The sequence below is a fragment of the Spea bombifrons genome, chromosome 10 (genome assembly GCF_027358695.1).
Source record: "Spea bombifrons isolate aSpeBom1 chromosome 10, aSpeBom1.2.pri, whole genome shotgun sequence".
Taxonomy (NCBI): domain Eukaryota; kingdom Metazoa; phylum Chordata; class Amphibia; order Anura; family Pelobatidae; genus Spea; species Spea bombifrons.
Window position 1 is genome coordinate 26,066,413 of NC_071096.1, and position 26,269 is coordinate 26,092,681.

At 39.1% G+C, this 26,269-nt stretch overlaps 2 protein-coding genes across 2 annotated transcripts; both read right to left on the minus strand.

Annotated features, from left to right (window-relative positions):
- Nucleotides 1-3,955: 3,955 nt before the first annotated feature.
- RIN1 (Ras and Rab interactor 1) lies at nucleotides 3,956-14,814 on the minus strand. The gene is made up of 11 exons (XM_053448378.1): nucleotides 14,584-14,814; nucleotides 13,305-13,419; nucleotides 12,298-12,487; nucleotides 11,479-11,593; nucleotides 10,224-10,296; nucleotides 9,668-9,759; nucleotides 8,501-9,517; nucleotides 6,204-6,509; nucleotides 5,605-5,736; nucleotides 5,278-5,414; nucleotides 3,956-4,347 (listed from the first exon to the last, which is right to left on the minus strand). The coding sequence occupies exons 2-11, from the start codon at nucleotides 13,334-13,336 to the stop codon at nucleotides 4,039-4,041; spliced, it is 2,403 nt and encodes an 800-aa protein (XP_053304353.1). The 5' UTR covers nucleotides 13,337-13,419; nucleotides 14,584-14,814; the 3' UTR covers nucleotides 3,956-4,038.
- A 3,440-nt stretch (nucleotides 14,815-18,254) lies between these two features.
- BRMS1 (BRMS1 transcriptional repressor and anoikis regulator) lies at nucleotides 18,255-25,244 on the minus strand. The gene is made up of 11 exons (XM_053448394.1): nucleotides 25,128-25,244; nucleotides 24,102-24,223; nucleotides 22,352-22,442; nucleotides 22,089-22,216; nucleotides 21,401-21,480; nucleotides 20,493-20,589; nucleotides 20,299-20,391; nucleotides 19,785-19,849; nucleotides 19,319-19,358; nucleotides 19,105-19,228; nucleotides 18,255-18,868 (listed from the first exon to the last, which is right to left on the minus strand). The coding sequence occupies exons 2-11, from the start codon at nucleotides 24,205-24,207 to the stop codon at nucleotides 18,745-18,747; spliced, it is 948 nt and encodes a 315-aa protein (XP_053304369.1). The 5' UTR covers nucleotides 24,208-24,223; nucleotides 25,128-25,244; the 3' UTR covers nucleotides 18,255-18,744.
- Nucleotides 25,245-26,269: the final 1,025 nt, after the last annotated feature.

Below are 26,269 nucleotides of genomic sequence, written 5' to 3' on the forward strand. Positions count from 1 at the left end.
TGGTGAGTGTGCGAGGTCTACCGCTTTATGACCGAGCTGTTACTCCTAGCTGCTTCAAAATAATAGCCCAGTGGACCACGTCATATCTAGCCAAACTGGCTTGTGGCAAAAAGTGGCATCTTATGACGGTGCCATGTTTAAAGTCACTGAGCTATTCAGTACGACCCATTCTACTGACAATGTTCATCTATGAAGATGGCTGCCTACGTGCTTGATTTTATACACCTGTTAGCAATGGGTAAGGCCGAAACACCTAAACTTGATCATTTGGAGGGTGTCCAGATACTTTTGGTTATATAATGTAAAAGTGACCAAATTACCGAAAGCACCTGAAATCCACAATTTCTAATAGACAATACAGTTGAATAAAGAAAGCTGACATGTTTGCGCAAGCACAGCACACTCCTATATCTCTATAATAAGACAGACTTGGGTAACTGAGTAACACAGTATTGCATTGTTTTTAGACGGCTTTAATCGCTTGTTAAAGCTAAATTAACAGCAAAACGCCTGCTTACAAAGTAAAATACACTGTTGAATATAATTGATAACCAGTGTCATGCCCCAGAGACAATTTTGCTGGCATTTTGCCCTCACATCTTTGAGCCATTTTACGATCATTATACCAGGATTATCCCCTAGGCTAAAAAAAAAAGGTTTAGTTATAAATACATACTGTGCATTGTTGCAAAAATATATTTGTCCCGACCCGTATTTAGTCCGGGACAATTATGTTAATTTTTCTAGAGCTACAGCTGAAAAGGCAGTGATGGTGAAAATTCTTCATACTCTCACGCAAGGTGGCTTGGTACTCTCAAGCTGATGCCCCAAATGGGGTTTACAAGGAGATTTTTGATATGTAAGAATTACATCACATCAGTTGTCCAATCACATGAAAATGATTTAGCGTTTGGAATGGTAGATTAATGAGTTTATGCATTAATAATCTGAATATCTACCTTTAAAAAGCAGTATTGATTTGTTTAAGGAGGACTTTGACCAATTCACACATTTTGTCATGTACTGGAGGGCCCCAATCAGTATTCCACACGTGTTTTCAGACTTTTCTACCCAGCTGATTGCAGGATCCACATCATCAGGCTAAGAGCAAAGTCCGTAACTTTCCATTACATTTAACCCAGAGAAATAGTAACGTTTCATAAAATGGAACTACAAAGACCACAATACCTTGCAAAACCAGGGCCTGGAATGGAAATAAACCTGACTCTGAAATATCTGAATGATCCCAGAACCATTGAATAATTGGCCTCATTAATATTCACGATTAATGAGAATTATCCATGAATACAATTTTTAGAAACTGCATCTAGTAAAAAGAAAAGAAAAAAAGCGCTAACAATGTTTTAGATGGTAAATGTGAGATGCAAAAATATTATGAGCAAACAAAAAATTTATTTATGCAACACATTGTGTATTTCTAATATATATAATGCTAATAATATTGAAAATAGAAGAACTAGAAAAACAAATAAGGACTGTAATCCATGAGACATTATAATTTTAAGAAAAATAAGGCACCAATGATCTGGTTTATTACTAAACGCAACTTTATGGGTATGGTTATGGTTTAGAACAATGGATGATCTTAATAGACAAAATATTTTTTTTACATCTCGACTTTATCATTTGTTGTGGTTGTACAAAAATAGGGATAAAAAATGATTTCTAAAAAATAACCAGCCAGCTAAGAGGTAAAAAAAAAAAATCAGGTTTTCTCTTCTTCGGACTTCTGTCCAGCTGGAATTGGGTTCATCTTCTTCCTACTGAGGAACTCTGGAAACCCAACATAATGGAAACAAGCTGCCCAAGTGTTTTCTCTTAATTTACTAGTCTAAGAAGCTTTGGTCCAAATTTCTTCAGTAGTTCACTAGATATTATGATATTTCTGATGTAATTTGCACAACCTGTGCCTTTAACAAATTTCTCCTGAGGGTTTCATGTTAATACAATGCAGACAGAGCAGGGTCTTCCTAGGGTTTTAAGATCCTGAGTATGGAGTTAGATAGAAGCAGTGGCACATTCTAACACTGGCCAGAAGAGCCAGGGGATGGCAGCCCCTGGTCGCTCAATTTTATTGTTAACAATTGGCCTTAACATGCCTTAGCTCCCAGTGGGCTGAGACGATTAAAGATCTCTCTAGAAGCTGGCCAATTCGTACTACAGAGGTCTGTGCAGAACTCCATGATATAATTTGCATCTGAACTAATGCTGAGCACCAAGCAGATTTTTTTTTGAGACCTAAAGCATGACAAATATTCATGACATGCACATAGTATGGACATGGAACAACTCATTGCAGTGTATTTGTGTTATGCAGTGGGGATTTGTTTTACAGAAGTCCAACTGATCTGCTTAGAAGGAAGGGGACATGACCTGGCCAATGAAAGGGCAGTGGTTGCCTTCAGAAATGGGTGGAGGGTGTCCTAGAGTGCTCGTAAAGGCTTTTAAGAGGTGACTTTTTTTAAGCAAGTTATAAATGATAGGAGACGATACGTACCCCTTTCCCTTTCTGATGAGCAGTAAGAGAGGATGAAAGATCAGAAGGGGAGATATACATCAGCGTATAAGTGGTATTGGAAGCCAAAGGAAGATACTAGTTGTCCAAGCAAAGAGGTGTAGATGGAGATGAGTAGAGGCCCAAGAACTGAGCCCTGAGGAACACCAACAGATAGCTGTCGGGGAGAGGAACAAGTTTCAGCAAAGGAGACGCTAAAAGATAGAGAGGCATGGTTCGATTTCTTCCTTTTGTTGGTCAATTTTAATATTAACAAGATACTCTACAAACGTGACTTCATTTCTATAATACATGCAATGTATCTACATTTAATAGAATTCTCTGGTCTTCAGCATTGTCTATCCACTTGATTTTGTCTTGATTGTGAAGCTACCCTGCTGATTCCATGTATGTGCAGCAGAATGTGAATTGTGTAGCATCTGTACTGAGTTATTATGCACATGATCTCATTTTGATTGTGGGAGACCACTGGGCAGTTTCACAATGTGCAGTATGCTGCAAAATATATGATATCTGTATTGTGTAAAAAATGAATGTTTGTTTTTTTTTATGGAAAATATTTATCAGGGAAGTGACGATACATTTACCACTGCATAATTTCATCATGGCGAGCCTCAATTTATGAGGGAATCTTTTTTGTTCATCCGCCACTCACTTTACCTATACCCTGCCTATTAAACTATTTAATTTCCTTTTTGTGCCAATGGAAGCCATCCTCAGACAGTCTCACACAAACAAACAGAATGAATCTGACATCTATTTGATTCATAGAATTGTATATTATCTGTATACTGTACATGTATCTCTACCATACAGTTATATAAACACTAACCACAGGATATTCTTGGTAACATATTTATCAATGTATGTAAATAAACAAAAAGCTATTCTATACATTATATATACAATACAACGATAATACAACGTAAGAGTCCTAAAAGGAATCTCACAACCTTAAATACCACAGCTATGCAAATCAATCGGACCCAACCTACCATACAGGTAAATAAGGTGGCAGAGCTGGTGGTGCACAATTCAGATAGTGCAGGGCTATATTCATGTATCCTATGCCCTATTAACACAGGTACAGCAAAAGGATTTTGTTTATTTTCTTGTTTCTGCGGTTTTGGTACTGTTCCAAATGCTGGTACTTCAGAGCTCTGGGACCGATCAAGCAATACAATAAACCTATGGAGCATTTGGGCTCACTGGGAGTATTGAATGACCTTGTTAATCGCTTGGCATCCATAGGTTGAGTCTTGGTGTTGATAAAAATTAAAAGACCTACCCAGAATCGCCGACTTACTCCTAGATTTATTTGGCACTTTAAGCAGCCATTTTCATTGTAGTCAATTACAGTGGGTAGAACTGGGGCAATATTCCCATGATGCCCATAAAAAGTCAGATATTTCAAGCACTGTTACATTGCAAACAATTGAACATTTCTGGTTTTTATTAGTTTATGCGGTTTGATTTTTTTTCTTCATCAAAGTTATGAAATATCATAGGTCCTGTGGCACATCCTTTGTAAGCTCCTCTTCTTTGCAGTCCTCTACACGTTGGTAACAGAAGTAGAAACTGGATCCTGTTTCCTTTAGTTTTGCTTTTATTTCTTGAGGCCGAGAGTCAGGAGAGAGAATTTGTTGATCCTCACCAGAGTGGAGAATAATGACATATTCCTCAGGAACCATAGGCTTAAATTTGAGGGCACAGAGATGGCTTAGGTCAGCTACTGTCTGTGAAGGGCGCAGGAGTATGGTCTTAGTAGTGCAGCCATTCATTGGGTCTTGATGAGCAACTCGTAGAAAGTTCTAGAATAAGGAAACATACGGTGTTTAATTACAACAAATTAACACAATAAATACATTGCCTCTATAAAAACCCTACTTTTGCCTGTATAGCTCATCCTCTCCCCTTTGCTGATCCTGGCATCGGGGCAGGTCATAGACCAAATGGCACCACTGTTAAGAATACTCTATGATGTCTGTCCCCCAACGTGGGAGCAGAAAGGGGAGAGATTATAGGCCAAAAATGTATGAATTTGTCATGGGTGTAAGTGATAGTAATAATAAAATATATAATTCAATATATATATATATATATATCACTATGTGAAATAACAAAAAGGTGCTTCAACAAATGTAAATATCCTAAAATATGTGTGCATATTATTCAAGTACTGTAAATCTTAAAAGCCTTAAAATGGCACAAAGAGTATGATTAAATTGTAGAAGCAACAAGCTACTTATTAAAGTAAATGTTATAAAATATGCAACCAATTTAATGGTATGAAAGCGGAAAAAGTTAATTGCTGAGCTCATTGTTAAGCTCATAGACTTAATAGTGAAGTTAAAAGTGCTTTCTTCGCCAATCCCTAAATAAATGGCATTGCTGTAACTTAAAGCCAACCTTAGGACATTTTGGATGCATTTAATGTATTATAAAATACCTTCCAAAGAGTTTGAAAGATACAAAAAGGCATGCAATCAGGAAGAGCCATCCAGGGTGGGCAGCCTCCTAGCGATCTGGTTCAAGCTTACGTAAAGTATGGCCCATCATATACAGATGGTCCATGTAGGTGAACATGAGTGAGGAGGTTTTAGCCAGCTAGGCTCATCTCTGAGCCACACACCCTCTCCATAGCAAACAATTGAAACCTTAGACATTGGGCTCAAGCCTACACTGGCATGACCAGCAATGACATCAATCAAGTAGCAGACTCAGAATAATATATTTTGTACCTGGAGGTCGTTAAGTGAAGGTAGACCTTGTCTCCGGCGGTGCCATTCTCTTAGAGATAGTCCAGTGTCTTGGGGGTGAGTGTGCAGCGACGAGAGAACGGACAAGGCAGCAGACAGGCTAGTAAGGTAGTAGCCTCCTGGTAGTGACAATGATGCAAAAAAGAATCATAACGATGCAAATTCAACGAGGAGGTAGGAAGACCGGTAAGTATGTGAGATGAAAGCATTATGTATGTATAGGTTATAGTGAAAAGAGTTAAGAACTCGTTAAAAAGGCAAATATGTTAGAATAAATCTGATTACAGCAGTAAAATATGTGGCTCTTACCTTCCCCCATGAGGGTGTCCTGGGGCAGGAGCTCTGTTGTATAGTGAGTGTGTATCAATAGCTGGGGCATATTACACAGAGCCAGCACATAACACAGGGCAGGGAGGAACTCATCGGCACCACATGCATCGTCTATGGGAAACATGAAAATATTAAATATTCATTTATCTTGTCAGGTTTCTGGGATAGTTTGCATTTGTGTCTTTAGACTTTGTTTCTTATATGACTGGACCCCTTCTGTGGTTCTTTTTCTATTAGGTCCCGGTGAGCTTGGTGAAAGTTAGTCTTTTCTTCAATACTACAAGGCCAATGTGTATTGACTCTGTTTTGTATTCTGCCTGGAAAGTTTGGATTTCCTTGCCCTAGATTTTGGACAGATATATCAGACCCAGACTGGCAACCTTTATGCAACAGAGCCATCCACACCAGGTAACTAATATGGATGCCCAAAAATCCAATTAGTTTTGCAGATTAAAATATTGGCCCACATGAGCACTGGGTCTGCTAATGTTTTAAGAGATAACTAAGTATACATGGGGCTAGTAGAGATCTGTAAAGCACTCATTGGCAATAAACAGAGCCATTAAAAAACCTCTGACCTTGCAACGAGTCCATGCTCCGGTAAACCCCTCTGCAGGCTTGGAGAAGCAGACGGACCTTGTCACATGGAGAATATTTTTCCTGCATTCTCAGCAGCTTGTGTCGAATCCTCTCCAGGTCTTGAATTGTTGGGGATCCCAAAGAAACACCAAGAAGGGTTGGTCCCCCTCTTTGTACTGCTTGCATGTTTTTACCAAGTCTCTCAAGTTCTCCATTTTCCTCCATTCCTTTTTGGATTTCATTCACAAGGTGAGATTTCAGTGGCTTCAGGATAAGACGGTGAAGTGCCTTCTCAAGAATCCGGTCTATAGAGGAAAAAAAGTACTATGTTTATATTCATTTTCCGTATACTTACATCTACATTCTATTTAGCAAAACCTAACTATGCAGTTAAGAACATTGCCATTTAAGAATATCCTTTTCACACAGCATTTGCTTTAATGTAAAAAAATAGTGACACTATGTATTTATTTGAAACCAAATCATTTTCATCCAAAGTAAGACTAGACAGACCTAAAGTGACCAAACCATGAAAAGCTAACTAGCTAATTACGGAATTGAACATTTTACATTTATAATACTATGACGTCTCTAGACAATCTCTTGGATGCTCTAAAAGAGTATTGTAATAAAGTGAATAGTAACATTCTGCACAAATCTTGTGGAAGCACTTCCAGAGTTAAATCTATCTAAAGGCAAAGGACCAACCTTAATCGAAGGGTTCTCATCAAAATATTCCTTATAATGTTACATCACTATAATATATCTATTTTAAAACTTGTCATGGCAGGTATGGTGTTTCTTAGTTTATGCATCATTATTCTAATAGGGTTCTCTAAATTTCTCAGCTTAGAACCCCTCAAAACCCATGACTGTCCGGGTTGAACTTTTCTCTGTGCCAGAGTCAGATAGCACAGTTTGTGTATTATTTATCTGAAAAGGAATAATATGGGTGTCTTATGATCACCTCTATGTACAGTACATGTGAGAAGCTTCTGCTGATATATATATATATATATATATATATATATATATATATATATATATATATATATATATATATATATATATATATATACATACATATAACATTTTTACAATAGACAGACTCTGCATCAACTTGTATCACACAACAATTATATATTTCCAGGTCTTTACACACCGTGTAAACATTTACAGTGCAGGGTAGAAAAAGTTTGTGAACTTGCCCTGCCCTATAAAAAAAAACGGCTCACAAAGAATGAGTTTGCCCTTCACAGGAAGTATTGCTTGATGTGAACCATGCCTCAAATAAAATAGATCTCTGAAGACCTAAGGTTAACATAGAAGCACAGATAAATGCTGATAAGAAGTGTTCAGCTGTCTTGTCAGCCCATTTCCCTGATGTAAAGACGCAGACTTTAATCAGTCCTTAGTCATGTCTTTTACTCATGGTAGCTTTACGCATATTCCATGTACATTTAATGCATGTCCTGCAAAGATGAATGCAAGAGCACAGAATGCTCAGAGCATCAGCTAAAGACTTACAGGAATGTGTGGAACGTGCTAAAACCTCTCTTTACAAGTCTACAGTACCTCAACAATTAACAGGAATGGTATCAATGAAAGAACAATATGGAGGAAGCCACCAGTGTCCCAATAAAACATTGCTGCATGTCTGTTCCAAAAAGAGAACCTGGATGTTCCGCAGTGCTAGTGGCATAATATTCTGTGGACAGATGAAACCAAACTTCAGTTTGAGTTGTTTTGGTGGCACACACAACTCTGTCTGGAGAAAAAGGCACAACACGCCAATATCAAAACTATGGTTAAAAGGGCATAATTGTTTGAGACTGCTTTACTGCCTGAATTAAACCAATAGTTTATAGGCCAGTTGTCCGCCAACTGAAGCTCAAAAGAAGTTGGGAGATGCAACAGGACAAGGTCCCAAAGCCCGGAAGTAAATCAACAACAGAGTGGTTTGAACAGAAAAAAATATGCCATCTAGGGTGGCCCAATCCCAACCGTAACCTAACTAAGATGCTGCGGTTTGATTTCAAGAGAGTGACATCCTAAGAATATTGCTGCACTGAAAGAGGAATAGTTCAAAATGTTTACAGACCAATGTGAATGACAGGAATAATGGAGAATGCTTGGTTGAGGTTATTACTGTAAAGGACACTCAACCAGTTGACAGTTTTTTTCTATCCTGCACTGTAAATGTTTACATGGTGTGTTCAATAAAAAGATGACATGTTTTTGTCTGTGTGTTAGTGGAAGCATACATTTTAAGCACTCATATTTGTCTTTGATTTACCTTCATCTTCAGAAGAAAGCACGTGGAGCTCCAACTCTGTGCTTCCCTTAAGTACATTCTTCATTTTGTTCATGAACTCTCTAACCTCTGTTAACAACGTTTTGTGGGATCCTTCACCGACCTCTGTCTCCTTGTTTTTAGCCACACTCCTACTTTCTTCTACATTCCTCAAGAATGCCTTCAGTTCTTTTCCAAACTCATGTGTAACATCCCTCCCCATTTCTTCTATAAACATAAGGATCTTCCTTTCTGGGGACAGAAGAGACAGAAAGGCCCCGCTAACGGCTCGAAAAGAGGAACGTCCATTCCTTTTCTTTTTTCTTCTTGTAAGTTGTGGAGAAAATTTCCCCCCGTCCTCTGATGTGCCGCCTTCTGCACTGCTGACTGACCCACTATCCTGTTCTTCCAAAGGAGTTACATCGTGTGAATTGTGCTCTCCCATGTCCTTTGGGTCTGGTAATCTTTTGACAGACACAGGGACATTATAGTCCCCCACATCTTTGGGCACTTTTTTTAATCCTAACTCAATGCTTCCTTTGCTGAAGCTCTTCTTAAGTCGTTGTCTAAGGGAAGACCGAGGTTTTCTATACCCTTGGTCTTCTGATGCTTCTTTTGTTTGTTCAGACTCTACTTCCTGGGATGCTACTGTAGTCACTACCTCTTCTTCCTCTGCGACTGTCTCCTGGGTAGGAACTGGAGGAGGTGGATCTAGGGGAGGTGAAAGAGAACCAGAGTTTTCTGTTGATACCCTAACCTTAATACTTTTCTGAAAGTGGGAACGTTTGAGAGCCCCAGTGTCCTTGGGTTTAAAGAGAGGATTCGAAAAGAAAAGAGCACCCTCCTTGCTTTCTGTAGAAACCTCATGTGGGCTTCGGGTTTTAAGTGTAGGAAGGATACTTGGAGTGATTGGATCTGGAAGATCTGGGGGAGTTGGTGTCAAAGGAAGGGCAGATGTAGAGTAAGAACAAGTTGACACTCCAGAAGGATCTCGAGCATTGAGGGATGAGTTCCAGAACTCTGAAGAAAAGGAATATAATAGGGATTATCAATTTAGTAAATGGCCTGTTTGTAATAAGCACAGATATTTCTATCATTTTTACCAATAAATAACAAAAGAAAAGGTAGCTATTGTAAGAAATAACATCAATGTGTCTCTTGCTAACTCACCTAGCCCGAGGTGGGAAATTGCTTCTAACTGCTTTTGTGAAGTTACTTTCTCTATAGCTGCTGGAAGTCGAAGCGCATAAGGAAGAACATCTCTGAAACATGCATAGAAGGAATAACAATTTAGGTGAAGCTGAACAGTTTCGGTGAATGAAGTATTTTTTTAATGAACAGAGCTACATAACTAAGGAAGAAGTGAAACTGAAGATAATAGAGCTTAAACGGATAGGCATGAAGAGCCTTTACTAAATACAAATTGGTATTTTTTTTTTAATACCCTGCATTGGGTAATGTACTTTGGAAGATATATAATTGAAATACTGCTTTATTGCCCTTGCTGCATTCCATTTCACAATATTTGTTGCTGGTTATAGGGGGAATACAGTCATCACATTCATACACTAAAATGAAAAATGTACATTTAAGAGAACATTCTAAATTTGTTTTATTAATAGTATTAATGTATTAATTAGCAAAGATAATTGCACATTTTGTAAAGATTGGCAAATTCTAAGCGGACCAGACCTTGGGTGAAGTTTACCTTCACCTAACCACTTACCTCTCACTAATGTTATAAGACACCAGTCTTACAAGATCTGGAAATGTTAGTGTTGACTGTTCCAGGTAAACACCTGCAGAAAAAAAACACACACAATGTCAGATGGGCTAACAGCAAGATTAGTGGAAAGCCACGGTGACTCCCCATGGCGTCATCAGACGTCACCCAAGCCATTGTGGACCAGGAGTGACACTGACACACCAAACCACTAAATATGTAATACATTTATGAAAACCCTTGTTACATAGCAATATGGATTGATCCTCTCTTCAGATTTGTAAGGGAAACCCAGAAGAACATGCTTGAGGAAAAAAGGATTGAGCATTTAATCACATTTGGAGGTTAGAAGATCAAACATGAAGGGGAAGTATGAGATACGGAGCTAATATGAGTGTTACAGCTGGGCAGTGAAGTGTTAAGAGTTTGTGGCTATGCTGCCTGTATCCACTATGACCAGCGCATGTACTTGTTAAACTGCTCTGTGAACCTGTTGTAAAACCTACTTATGACATTCACAAGTTTTATAGTTAAGGACTCCAAACATTGTTGTCTGTCCATTGGCGAAAATAAATGTAAAATTGGAATTAGGTCTTCCAAAGCAATGATTTTTGTAGGAAATTCTGCTAAACTACCATCTATATAAATCTATGTAACACACATTATTTTTTATATGCTAATACACTTTCAGATATGGCATTGGTCCTCTTCTTTGCTAAATTAGGATTATATTTGTCTAACCTATTTAACATGTAATATTAATCTGTACCACTTTCAGGGAAAAGTCGTTCCATAGCTGCATTATAAAACAGATACAAAAGCGTCAAGTGTCCAATCTGGATTTAAAAAAAAAAGCCACAAGGTGGCACTGCAGCTGAACATATTGCCTTTTAGGTCAATTTACCCACTTGACTGTCTTAACTACTGGCATGTGAAGTGAATTGTCATAGTCAACATTCAAGTCAGTCACTCAACAGGCTGGCCCTTTCTATTGGGTTTATTTTTTCTCCTATTGGAACCATTGAATATGAATGCCTCATCTTGATGAGCAACTCGACTTATGATGAATGTGAATAGGCAGTTGACTGAGCTGGCAGTCAGTGTGAACCAAAGTTGAGTTAATAGACAAATTGCTCCGTTTCAGCCAATTAATTCGAGCTGGCCTGACCCGTTTGATTGTATATTTCACAAAACTGTAATTTAAGTCAACGGACTGTGACATAAAAGAGAAGTTATTTTGTTTATAAGCTTTTTCTACCTGCAGAACTCTCATGTATGTTAGTTTGATGCACAAAACTTGGTCCGCGGTCATCCGATAGTCGCACACATAAAACCATTCGCTGCCGAGTGCTAGACTTTCTCACCAGGAATGTCTGCAGGAGAGATTTACATATAAAAATGCCAAATTGAGTATACATTTGATAACTGTTATTTGTCCAAGTTGCTGTATCCCTTGGTGACACTGGCTTAACAAGCAGTTTTTGTAGATCAGTGCTTTACAACCTTGTAAATGCCCAATACCACCAATAATGGCAAAGCCGGATAATGATAACACTGTTGCAGCAAAGCAAATGCAATATTTCATCAACTATCTTTAAAATATTTCATCCCAACTAGGATGCAGCCATGTCTGTGTACCTTCCATGGGGTTTCTAAGCAAGCCTCCTGCTTGTTGAACAGAAGTGGTGGCCAAGGTGCACAGAACTTTTTGCAGGTCGTTTTTTTTTTTCTTACTGCCTTGGAAAAATAGTTTGCAACCCACTAGTGCTTATGGTACTCCAGTTTTCTGTCTAGTGTTTTTTTTAGTAATATTCCAGGCCCAGTATACATGTTGGAGTTTGGTCCCCACATTACAGAGGTAGCCATTCAACATCTCAGACCTTCTACACGCAGACTCAACAAAAGTGGTTGGGCACCCCACTGCAGTTTGCTACCTATGCCAACAATGATGGTGCTGTTTGTAGCACTATATGACTACCATAATGAGCTGTTGAAGAAACTCAATTGAATTTCCATGGTATAGATGTGACACCCAATCCAAACTTCTGTCTATGCTTTCAAAATGCCCAACACTCACCCCTGGTGGCTCTCTCTGTAGTATATGAAGGGCAGTAGCTGAGTTGACCCTTGGGTGGAACCACACTGTTTGAGTGAGGAGAAGCCGGTCAGTGATGCCGATGGAGGTGGGTGAACCCCTTGGGGATGGGGAACAGGAGGACTCTTTATGAGGATAATCATACACAGGTTCAGGTTCCACTATATTGTTGCTACAAGAGAGAAACAATACATTGTGATAAGTATGGATGATCTATAAAAACCAGCTGGTGCAGCGACACTTCTTCCAGTAGCACAAAGTCTTAAAATGCTCACAATCCTCCCATGCTCTGGAAAGATTGTGGAGGTCTTGCCCCCAACCCCCCGCCCCCCCCCCCCCATTTCCAATGTAATGCATGCAGGGTATTTATACAACGATAGTGAATAAGCTGCATTGCATAATAATAAAAAAGTATAAACAAGTTAACAGTGAAACTGCTTATTCTACCTACTAAGCAAATATCGTGGGATAAGTGGAGAGTGATGTAAGCTCTACATTTTTCCGGCAATCGGATAACAGCTCTGACTGCAATTCTTGAGGTTTCTCGTGTTCTTAGCTCTTGAGACAGACTAACTGTGCTTTCCCGTTTAACTATTAAATTAGCTTAATGAATGTTACCCATATTCTACATAACAGCTGCGTTTAGGGCAGTTTCTGACATGTTCTATACAGCATACATAGTAGAGATTTTGAATAGAAGATGTAGTAGGGATCTTTCGATACTTTTTTTTTTTTTTTGACCAAGAGGGAATTCACTAAATGATGTTGATGGAAGAGATTCCTCTAAGGATTAATCGATTTCCTTCCCTGTCATATATAAAGCTGTTACTACATATAGGTCAATAATAGGAATAACGTTGGAAAAAGTGACACAGATCAAGTTAGCACCTGTTTTACGCATACAAACTATATATGTAGACAAAGATCAAGAATTCTGTATGTATATGTATACATATGAACAATATACAGAAGACAAAAAAAATACATACCCTCCAGTACAATGGTCAGATACAGTGTCCATTCCAGTAATTTCAGTTCCGTTTTTAATGTAGCCTTTGTACAAGGCGCTTAATCTGAATTTGGGGACAGGATTATAGGATCATGCTGCAATAAAACCCAGACAGATTATCGGTCAGATCAAAGAACCATTCATGTTCTGTAACGAGCACCCACATAACTTTATTACGGTTACTTTGCGATCCTTGTATGCTACGGTTTATTGGTAATTTGGAGTTAATGCTCCTGTCTGCATTGTGCATTTAGACTGTAAACGCTTGAAGGCAATTGTTCATATGCATTACTGCGTATATGTAACATACTGTACATTTACGGAATTGGTAGGATCTGTAGTATAATGGTTCCATTATAATAGATATATGGACGTATAGATGGATGGACAGATGGATATGTTTTGAAATCTACAAGCTATGTAAAGTTACTGAATAGAACTCTATGCAGATCTCTTGTGTTATTTCTACTGGACTTGTATTGTGGGATTTCAGATGTTCCTGGTAATGTGCTTCCTTCTATAACGTTTCTGTAAAACACGCATCTCCGGGGAACAAGATGCCGTTACATGTTCTACTATGTATGTAAAGGTGATGCATGTATTGCATACAACATACAGTATATAGATGGCAAGCGATGCAGTACAGTACACTATGCTACACTATATACATATAAAACATATATATATATATACACTGCTGCTCCGAAGTTTGGTGTCACTTAAAATTGTTCTTGTTTTTGAAAGAAAAGCAAATTTTGTCCATTAAAATAACATCAGATCAGAAATACAGCACAGAAGGTGTTAATGTTGTAAACGATTACTGTAGCTGGAAACGGCTGATTTTAAATAGAATATCTCCATAGCTGTGCAGAGGCCCTTTATCACTCCCATCACTCCTGTGTCCCATCACTCCTGTGTTCCAGTGTCACGTTGTGTTCGCTAATCCAAGTTTAAGTTTAAAAAGGCTAATTGATCATTTGAAAACTCTTCTGCAATTATGTTACAGCTAGAAAGTGACTTTGAACGGTAGTGTGTGTATGTGTATATGTATATATGTGTGTGTGTAATATATATTACAAAAACTTCAAGCCCTGCAGGTAAGGCAACAGATGTGTTACATATGCTACCGTATACCTGTCGTCATCTTAACATGTGAATATATATATACTGTAAGTCGTGCAGGCGAGTTTATTAAACAGAAGTACCAAGACGCAATAATAATAATAATAATAATAATAATAAGAGTATGTTATACATACCTTCTTCTCCACCGGGATCCACTGAGTCCGGAACCTCTCTTTCTTTCTTTTCCCCCACCCCGGAGGGTGTTCCCAGGGTGACTAACCCTTAGAGTGTTGCAAGGTGCATACGCAGCTCCTTGCTCACTCATGATTTCCATGAATATTCTCTCCAATTCCCTCCTCCCTTTTTTTCTCTCTCTCTCTCTCTCTAACTTTCTTGCGCGTTTACCCTGCACAGACTTGTGAAATACAGACAGCTAGAGATTCCAGTGGGGGGGGGAGATAGAAGTAAGAGCGAGGAAAAAGAGGAGAGTCTTTTTTTTCCTGATTGTTGTCATTATGTAACAATAAACCAATAAGGTGACAACATAAATGTACATGTACTTGGGGGGGGTACGTTGAGGGAATGCATGTTTGTGCACGCTGTACACGGCATCTGTGTGCGTACGGCCTCAAAAAGTTCACGTTCGACAAAATTCCATGTTCTGTACATGCTGCATTTTGTTAAATCTGCACACCAGCGAATACGAATCGGGCATGCCCAAACATTATTTTCTTCAATCGAGATTCTTTATTCTAAAAAAATTAAACTTTGCACGTTATAGAATTTGAACCTTAATCAGGAGTTTTTAAATAATACTTTTTAAGTGCTCTGATTATTTTTTTTTTAATAAATTGATCATTAAAAAAATTGTTAATGCTTTTTGATGGCATATTGTGGAAATTAGCTATTATAATTCTCAATGGTTCCCATAGTACTTCCCATTGAAAATATCCTTAAAGCGCCGCTCTAAATAACTTTGTTTTTTCTTGAATATTGCTCGTTTGGCATGCTTGGAACCATCATTCGTCAGACAGCTACCTTAGTAGATACGCCTAGACTGGAGGCTTCTATGGGACCTCATTCACTTATAATAATAATAAAATGGTCAAAATACAGACAAAAAGAATTTTCCCAACTGGAAATCCAATATAATGTACTGAAGGGTTTCTTATTCTGATGGGTCAGCACACGCTGCAAAGCCAACAGGAATCCTGAATTAGCAACTGCATGTATTATTATTATTATTATTAATAATAATACTATTAGTGGATGAGTGAGGTACAAGCACATTATGATGTCCTTAAACTGCCCATTAAAAAATACGGTACTTATTAATTCAGGACTGGGTTTTGTTCCACATTTCCTATAAAGTTAGTTTGGTCCGCAGATCTGGAGGTTGCCATTGTAGGCACCGAGCTAATTTCTATGGTATTGAAGTCCTGCCTATGAATTGTTTTTAGATGTTTGTCTATTTTAGACCAAGAAAGCAGATATAAACCCATGCCACAATTAAGACATTGTGTTTTGAGAATAATTGTTGAACCAGAAATTGTTTTTTAAAACAACTTAAATGTTGGACCCATTTTTCCACCAATCATACAATGATTTACATCTTAGAACTGTAAATCGGGATCCCCCCCAAAAAAAAAGTCTACCCAGGTTTAAGTTTGGGGTCAGTACAGTCAAGGCAAGACTGGAGGCAAGGCAAGGAGGATTGAACCAGCGACCCCACATGTGGCAGACAGTAAAGCCTAAACTTAATGCCACCAGGTGGTTGTACTAACTGCCTCCACATTTGATGCATGCCTACTCCTGACTCACTTGAACACACTCCAAACCCTTCCATACACATACAGCCTATAACACTATATTTACACACGATTATACACATACAATGACTATAACTCTATATACTTGCACACGTCCACTCTAACAAACACCAAACACATACACACACAGCCATCATATACAAATAGAAACAGGAGTTATGGGGGTTTTAAGGTAGTACACATAACCTTTACACCAACTGGTGGCTGGACTCTCTTATGGGCATAGACAGCATTATTTCTTCATGGGAGGTGGCCAAATTTCTCTGGTATACTGGTAGCCCTTGAGTACAGTAACATGTAGACTGTCATTTTCTTGTAGAGTTGTCATGTTATCTGTACACCACAAGTTGATCTTCGAATAGGGATGACAAGCAATTATCCAGCCTTTTATTCATAAACAAATCAGGGTGCCAGTTTTACTTTCCGCAGTCTTCAGAAGCATCACAAAACGGAATTTGTATCCATTGTAGCATCAGAGTAAAAAGTCCATTAACTCTCCCTTGAGTGCACACCGGAAATTGAGGCTGAGCCCACAGCTAATGTATAACCTTCTGGGAAGTATAACTGTCCCATGTCTACAGTAATTAGAGAAATGATTGAAATACACCTCCCGAGACGCACTACCGCAGTTCTGGTCCTTTATCGTCTCAAGCTGTCTTAGACAAATAACCTAATAAACCTTCCCAGCCCTCTTCTTATGGACAAAAAAGGCTACTGGCAGTCAGATATCTGGGTCAGTAGGCTTAATTTGCCCCTTAGTCAAAAAGCATCCAGTCTGCCAGTGAGCCACAGTGGGCAGATTGAGGGAGAGAACAAGGATTAGTTAGAGACAGAATAACTAATGGGGTAAAAAAGCGACACTCAACAGAAATGTGCAACATAGTAACATAAAAATGGTATAAAATAAACAAAAACAAAAAAGGCATGAGGTGCTTGCATGTGTATGAATTAAATCTCACAGACATTGCTAAAATACATATATAAAATGGTCACCGTCCTGCACACCTTTGCGTACCTGCCCTCTCCAGTTCAAGAGGACATCACATTCCTTTCCTGTAACCACTGATTAAACAAATCCTGCATTGACGTACGCACCAGTTACTCCCCGGTTACACGCCCCGGTTACACGCCCCGGTTACACGCCCGTGCACATCAAGTATAGCCTGCAGGATCATAAGGTGGCCAGCTGCACTGAGAAGGCATAGAAGGAGTGCTGAAACACAATTATTTGGTTGTCTTTCTATATAAAGCAGTGTGGTCGTGCTGCAGTAGATTGACTATGACGCCACTTAAAAATTACATAGTGTCAAGAATATATGAATGTTTATGTAAAATAAAAGTGCTGTGACTTATACCAATACCGTCTGTCTGCGTTGAACATGGCTCAAGCAGCTGGTGAGCCATCACAATCACATCACTAGCAAACAAGATAATTTTATTTTCATGTATCGACAATCTTGCGACGCAGGGTTAGCTGACAGGTTATGTTCGATGAAATATCTTTGAAGCCGTAGTTAGCCATAGCAGGCTGGGCATCTGTTGGTGGTCCCTGGCATAAAGCCAAATAATAACGATCAAGCATCAATTGTTGACCCACCAAAAAATCAGAATATCTGGCAAGTGTGAGGATCTAAGGATATTGATGTTTTTTGTTTGTTTTTTTGCCTAACCAGTATCATTTAACCCCTTTGCGACCAATTACATACCAGGTATGTCATGAAAATGTGTCCCTAGAGGACAAATGACATACCGGTCATCGGTAAAAGACGGTTCCACGTCATGGAGGGGTCAGCCTACAGCAGATCGCATGCACGGATATAGTTAAATGGCAAAGGCAGTGCCTTGTTTCTGATTGTGAGTTTTGGAGCTTAAGAGTTCATTGCTGGCAACCGTCATTTCATCGCTATTTAATACTGGTCCCAATGGATAAATCCCCTCTTGGGTCCTAAAGACAAATCAAGCTTGCGCTTAAAATTGCCTGATTATGATATTTTGTACTTCGGTCGCATTCCAAATACCAATGCAATCACAAAACCTAGTTTAAAATGCAGTTCTTTAATGGATAATAATTCGGCTGGTTAGAAAAATACATATATCTTAATTAATTGTGCATAAAAAAGTTAATAGGAAAATAGCTATATCCTACATCTGTAAAGCAGTGCAATATCCTATTCTAATCCCCACATTTTTATTTTTCACACCCAATATTCTATTCTAACTAAAGAGTTGTGTAGAAGTCCCAGCTCTCTAAATGTTTCCACCATCCACACAAAGCATCCAGTACAACGCACGCACAAATACATACTAAACCCACCTGTTAGCATCCAGTACACAAACACACCAAAATATTCCAGATTCATCTCTAAATATACAGAAACCCAAACTAGATCCTCATCCGCAGATATCTAGGCATATTAACCCCTTAAGGACAACGTGTTGTCCTTGAACCCATTGATGACAATGCATTGTGAGCCCGTTCATGTACGGGCTTTGTCGTGAAAGGGGTTAAAAGAGGACCAGCAAACGTTATTTTCCTGCCCGCCTGACGGAGTATTTGCCCTTCTGTAGCTGCGACACATAAATTTTCGTCTTGCTGCTGTCTCCACGTCTCAGCCAAACCTCCCCTGTGCTCACTGCCGTTATAACAGCCCTGGGAAAAAAGGGATAAACTGTTAAAGTGACTCTGAAACAATCAAAACAGGTTCCAGGACAGAAAAGAAGAAGAAAGAAAAAACACCAGACTGACCCAACATAATACATAGCGTGGGAGGGATAAACATTTTCAACTCACCACTTAGTGAATAAACCCCAAACATGGACAGCTATTAATAATACATCTAGAAGGGATAGAGTGTATTGAAATGGGCAAGAATGGATTTCTCTTACTGTGATGGAGGTTCATCCTTCATATCTAATATAATGGCTTCTCCTTTGGTAAAGCTTTCTCCCTCATAATACAGACAGCCATCTTCACAGCGAGCGCTAAAATGCTGCTTCTCAGCCTTTATATCTACGGGGGAAAGAGAGGGCGCCAACTAGGTAAAACAAAGAAAAAAAATAGAGAAAAATGGCAACGAGCTTCCGCCTAAAAAAAACTTACTGTCAGATTTCCTTTTTTGAGGCGAAACTGCAGCCTTAGCCTGAAATGAAACGAAAGGGAAAAACATGAAAAGCAATCACTGCATGGTATACGGACCTTAAATAATGAACACATGAATTTGACAAGAAGGTTCGACTCACGGCATGCATAACACTTCTCTCAAAATGTTCCCTTCAGTGTATAAGGAAACGAAAGACATACAAATTAACAAGAATTGTACTAAATCCATCTCACAGACTAAAATGTATGAGCTAAGTAATATATTTATATACTGTTCTAAACACACACACATATATATATATATATATATATATATATACATATATATATACACACACACACACACACTACTGTTCAAAAATGTGGGGTCACTAAGCTGTTTTCACAGAAAGCAAGGACTTTTCTAAGACATTTCTTAGAGTGAACCCAAACTTCTGGATATATATATATATAAACATATATATACCTTTTTGATAGCAGTCCAGTCTTCTAATATGTCCAGATCCCGCAGCATGTACACAATGTATGGACCTGCAAGTTGTGTTAAAGATGGGTTAGTAACAGAGGTGAAAGGGGATCATAACGGTGGACATGGAAATTCTCACACAATGGATCTCTGCAGACAAATACTGCTCTTTTTCACTTGGCAAGATTGCTTATTTCTTGTAGTCAGGGAGGTATTATACAGATAAAGAAATGTAGACAGACCAGGGACAGTAAGTATTACTTTTTCATCAAGAACTAATGGGTTGCCAACATAAATTAATTGCCACGATACAAGAGTCTTCCTATTAGCCATATCTATTAAAGACAAAATGCGTGAAAACGAGTGTACGATAAGAAATATGGCAATTCCATGGGAAAGTCGTGATAAAAATAAGTTATACATTTACACAACGTAACACTATGGCAGTGCAGTTTTGAGTAAGGGCATATTATTTGTTGGTACAACACTTTAACCAAAAAAAGAAATAGGATACCAGACACAAGAGGGACTCTCCTCTTCTTCTCAGATCGGAAGGGATCCCACTTCTTGCGGCTTCTTTTGGATCTTAATTCTTCATCCCACCATTCTAACGAACAGTAAAATAGTGCAAAGAGTGGTGTTTTATAAAGTAACGCAGAATTGAAAAACGATCTTTGCAAAGAGTGCCAATATGTAAGACGGACACACCTGAAGAGATATCTATACTTTGACGGTCCTCCTCCAGTCTCTGGATACGCTCCAGCAGCTCACATTGCATATTATCAAACAGAAGGACCTTTTCACTCTGCAAAGAGAGGGGTGGGCTAACTAAATACAAACAGCCACAACATGCACTGGCCAGCCACGAGTCCAGTAGGTGCATACATGTCCTGCACTCATAAAAGGAGAATTACCAAAAGCACTGGAGGTCTGGGGCAGGAAATTGTTTCAACCCAACCCAGACAGGTGATTGGGCAAACCGGGCAAATTCAAGGTTGACTGCTGCCTAATACCTTCATTGATGCTTGCGCAGCACATTCTGTTCTTTAATGTCAAAGTATCAGGCCACTGGCTGCATGTGCAAAGTTTACTGGCTGCTAGCCTTTAAGGGGACGCACCAGCAGCCAATCAGTGGCAACAACTGATCAGAGGAGAGGAAAGCAGCTGCAGCAGCAGTGCTGCAACTTCTACGTCTGTATTTCTTGTTAATTTTGGAAGTATATATATATATATTAAATTACTCAGAGTACGTTAGTATACATTCTTATTTAGCGGGGGTGTCAGTGACATTAATTGCAGGTTTTTGTCCCCAGTCTGGCCCGGGATTCAGCTCTTAGGGCAGTCTACCTATAACTCCAAGTGACTCCAATTCACTCTACGTGCATCGCCAATGCCATTGCTTGTTAAATTCTAAACTAGAAAATAACCTCTAAAACAAACAGGATTATTGTGGTTTTTATAACATGAGGAATAAATATTGATTTTCTCTTTCAACCAAGAACCAATCACTTCTGTGTTTTTTTAATTTATTATTTAGATTTCTGTCTCCTTTGGCAAAAAGTACAAAGATATGTTTTAGGATTCTCAATGAAATGAGATGTGAAGAGTCCACTCACTTCCAGATGTTGCTTTGCTCCCTGCAGCTCACATTCATGGCGATTATTGATAACATCCAGACAAAACCCCTTGTAGATACCTACAAAGTACAAGGTACAAGTCATTCCCAAGAAGAAACCCTGCACCTATAAAAAAAAGAATCCTACTTAAACATTAATATTATGAATTAAAAGAAGTGATGACTGGCCATTAAACAAATATTGAAAACAAAACGGAACACATTCAAGTTCAAGAAATAACTCAAGCATGAGTATCACACTTACACAGCTACACATTTTGGGTTCCCGCCAATTACAACATGACCTGACCTTTAATACAGAATGTGCATGAATGAAAGACGTAATAATATGTTGCCTCTGTAAATACCGGAAGCTGTGTTGGCAGCAAGTGCTAGACATCTCAATGATCTGGCCTCATGATTACATTTCAACCACTGCCTACACTGGCTATCGTACCATATTAAACCAGTCTATGTCTAAAATAGCAAAGTTATATAGATTCAAAACCAACCAAAGAAAAGAAACAATTTTATTGTTACTTTTTTATTTTGTAACAAATGACATCTTAATGTTTTGTGTATATATATATATATATATATATATATATATATATATATATATATATATATATATATATATATATATATAAAATATGTAATTAATAATTTGTTTACTTAATAAGTGTTACCTGCAACTTCAATCCTGATCTTCATATTCTTCTGCAGGTCTGCTAAAGGGTTAATATACTCCATTGCTCTCCCAGAGGTAACCTCCTCTAACTTGGCTTTCAATTGGTTCAGTCTTTCCTTAAATAACCTTTAGGATAGATAAAATGAGAAGGAGCGACAAAGAACAAAGTCTGTGAATTATAAACAATAAGGATGCAGGATCGTGCCAAGAAATAGATCCAAAAGGCTAAGCAGTCCCCCTCCCTAGCGCACAGCGACTCACTTCTCTTTCAGTTCAGAGAACTGTTTTTCCAAGTGGCACATCTCATCCAGACATTCATTTCTGCGACGCTCGCAATCAAGATCATCCATATCTGTCGGAAAACAGCAAGAGACAATGATAGATGTCGCACAGGTTGCATTGAACCAGACCCAAGTTACTACCGAGTTAAAGCCCAGCCAATACCGCTACGTCTACTACAGCAGAAGCATAGATCTTCCGTAATGACCACGTATACACAGACCGCCTTGCAGCATAAGGAATTTAGAAGTTATAGGGGAAGTCTCATTATCTGCAACTTGATGACATCACAACTGAGAGCTGCCACCTTTTAGCTCTTCTGAGAGATAAGAAGTAAGAGATTGTCTGTCTAAAGCGAAAGACTGTTGTGACCGGGTTACGATGGTATAAACATCTCATCTTGCCTCATCTATTTGAAGGGCTAACCCAATGCGCTTCTCCTTCAAGTCGGGCTTTGCTTAATCACACAGCACTTTGCGGATCGGTGATATAACAGTTTCCTCTCATCGACTAAGAATAACATTAAAAAAGCTTTTAAGTTTCCATGGTAACAATCTTTGTGCCTGCATTTGTGACACATTACAATTAGGTGTTCCCACAAAATAAAATGAAGAATAAGGAGGTTTTGTACTTGTGTAAAGACTTATTTCTGGGATTTGGACATTTAGCATCACTAGGAATGGCGTTGCTGATGCTGCATTGAGTACTGTGTTTTATTCAGCGGACTAAGTGGAACAGCATAATGCTGACTCAGCCCTTTTCTGAGAAGCTCAGTGTGGTAGCTCCTTTATAATGCAGGAAGTTGGAATTTTTAACTCAGAAAGCACATTCACAGATCAGTGCAACAGGATTTCGCTCCCTGGAAAACAAAATGTGATGTCATCAATAAGTGGGGCTTCAATGCTTCGCTTTACAGTTAAGTACAACAGGAGGTCCCCCTCTGAGACTGGAAGAGCCGAGATTTCATAGACGAAAAAGGAAGGGATTCTTTACAGTAAGGGCAGTAAAGGTATGGAATTCACTGCCAAAGGAGGTGGTGTTATCAAATACATTAGATGCCTTCAAAAGGGGTCTGGATATTGTTTCTAGAAGAAAAAACCCTAATTAAGCTACTTCCTACTACTACTGACATACAGGGCTATAAATAGAATAACATTAATATTTTAGTGCTTCTTGATCCAAGGAGAGATCCAATTGCCTTTTGGAGTCAAGAAGGAATTTTTCCTCCAAATGGCAGAATTGGAAGTAGCTTAATTAGGGTTTTTTTTGCCTTCTTTTGGATCGTATTGAATATTGGCTCTGTATATGTTAAGTCCAGAGCAGGGCTTGTCCAAAAACCCAGAATGGAGGCCACCGTGATATATAGCGGTGCCTGCGGGTTTCACCTTCTGGACACATGAACCAGCTCCATACACAACTGATTCATGTGATCAGCACCCAGCGATACACAGAGCCAGCTTTTTCTTATGCACTGCTGGCAAGAGATGTTCAGTGGGGTCATCTGATGCTGTGTGTCAGATCCTGCACGAGGACCGAGCTTGTCAAGCACCAGTCTAGAGGTTACATCCGAAGAAGGGTCATTGAAGCCCTGAAAGCTAAAAATGTGGTCCTTTATAATGTATCACTAAATTCTTTAGACTATCTTCTCGGGGAGCAATGCATCCATATTTGTGCATATAGGACAATACCTGATTATAATCAGCTAATAAGAAGACCCGCCTGAAATACGCACCAGAACTCTCCTCCTCGGAGTCGGACTGACTCGCACTGTCCTCCCCATCACTGTCAGCCTCTTCTTGCCCATTCATCTCTGCAGCAGAGTCTGCCTCGGCCTCCATTCTGGAAGCAAAGATTCTGTTGGGGAGACATGAGGTTATAAGACTCGGACATCACAGAAATGAAAACTCGCCTGCTCGGAGTGTGAATTATAGCACCCAGGTATACGATATAAAGGGGTGCCCAAAAGACAGACGGGGGTTACCCGTTAAAACCTTTAGAAAATAACAGGAAAGAATGCAATAATCCTTGCACGCTGTTATAAATGATCAATATGTAATAATCAGATATGCCGATATACATTTCCATCCCCAGGTGGGATTGTCGGCAGTTCCACGCACTAAAAACTTTTTTTTACTACTCTGACGATGACCCTCCTATATCATATACTGTTTTATATATACTGGTGTATGTATGTGTGTGTGTGTATATATATATATATATGTATATATATATATATATATATATATATATATATATATATATAATATATATATATATATATATATATATATATATAATATAGATCCATATACAGTCCTAGTTAGGTACTTCTAGTTAGGTACTTCTCCATAGTATACACTCAGTGTGTGTCCCTGATGGTTTTACCTGCTGTTCATACAACAAGCTCCAGGATCCTATGAAAGTCGTTATTTAGGATTGTGAGAGAATGAGGAAGTCATGACGTTGTGTTAATTGTCCGTATATTTCCAGTTCCCTGTCACCCCAAGTCACTTCACCCGGGCCCCTACGACAAATACTATGTAACGCTTTATTACACACAGAACGTATAGCACATGTTTTGATGGAGTAGTTTCTTGAACTTAATACTTTTGTCACACGAGAGTACGTTCTCCGTTCTGGATCGTGACGTGCACAATTATTTCCCATTACATCATTGCAGGCACTCAGCATTTACACAGCACTCTATCCCCCCCTACGTTAACCTATCGGCACGATATATAAACATATATACAAATACCTTTAATTAGGTATCAGACCCGCCTCCCCTCTTGTATCCCCTTTCATTTACTTTTCTTTGCGTCTCGCGTCTTCCTCTATTTCTAGTGACGTCACGATTAACGTGTCGCATGAATTTTCTAGGACAGACAGTCATTGAGCAAATCAGATGCAAAGGACCAGGGAAAGTAGCCAATCATACTTCACCAAGGCGGAGACACCGCCCGGCTGCAGCTTTGTCGTTAAGACAACCTATTGGCCAATCATAGCGCAGCTGACAATAGAGTGTGAGGTAGCGGCAGGAAAGTACACGCAAAGTCGCCTGCTGCAAGGCATTGTGGGACGTTTAAAGGAAAATGTGGGCTCGACGTTTAACTATTTGAGTGCACTGGGATTAAATGTGATATAACCGATAGGGGGCTCTGCTCGCAAGTTTACAATAGCTGTGTACTTCTTATACCATATATACACTGTGTATATTTGCCAGTGATTTCTTTATAAAATTGTATATTTTAATATAAATTAATCAAGTTTTTTTTACACACATTTGAAGCGCTGTACCTTGCCCTATACTAAATGATTCTATTACTTTAACAATGGGGGTGATGCATATAAGCATACCTGGGAACTTTATGGCTCCGGCTACCTGGAGTCCCCTCCCCTTGCGGGATGCTTACAGGAAGTCCCCCTGATGTCACGGGAAATGGGCAGGGAGTGGGATGAGATCACATAGTGTGGACATCTTGCCCTGAGAGATTATAGCGAGGAAGCAGAATACTCTCTTTTCATTCACAGACCTACTTTTTGTCTTGACTGTGACACTCAGGATACTTTTGACCCAGATGAGTGCATTTGTTGACCCTGTATAACGTATAATGCATAGTGAAGTCAAGGAGATGAAACATCGAACTCTCCGGTTAACCGGAGAAAACAATCCCCTTCCTTAGAGATAACCAAAGGGACATTCCAACCATCATATATCCGCTCTTCGGCCAAACAGAACTCCCGCACAGAATTTAGTTGGGATGGGCAAACATCTCCATCTCCCCTCTTTGCTCAGGGAACGCGGGTCTGTTCAGACCACCACACACCTGTAAAAAGTGCTGCCACTAATTTCAATGGGAGCGCTTTCCTGCCACTAACTGACTGCTTCAAGCAGCCAAC

Coding starts and splice junctions, on each gene's coding strand:
- RIN1 (XM_053448378.1), bottom strand. CDS start 13,336: ATGGACACTGTATCTGACCATTGTACTGGAGG. Junction 11,594..12,297: donor TACAGAGAGAGCCACCAGGG/GTGAGTGTTGGG, acceptor TCTCTCCTGCAG/ACATTCCTGGTGAGAAAGTC. Junction 9,518..9,667: donor AATTTCCCACCTCGGGCTAG/GTGAGTTAGCAA, acceptor CCTTTTCTTCAG/AGTTCTGGAACTCATCCCTC.
- BRMS1 (XM_053448394.1), bottom strand. CDS start 24,207: ATGGAGGCCGAGGCAGACTCTGCTGCAGAGATGAATGGGCAAGAAGAG. Junction 21,481..22,088: donor GATCAGGATTGAAGTTGCAG/GTAACACTTATT, acceptor TGTACTTTGTAG/GTATCTACAAGGGGTTTTGT. Junction 19,850..20,298: donor GAGAGTCCCTCTTGTGTCTG/GTATCCTATTTC, acceptor CACAACTTGCAG/GTCCATACATTGTGTACATG.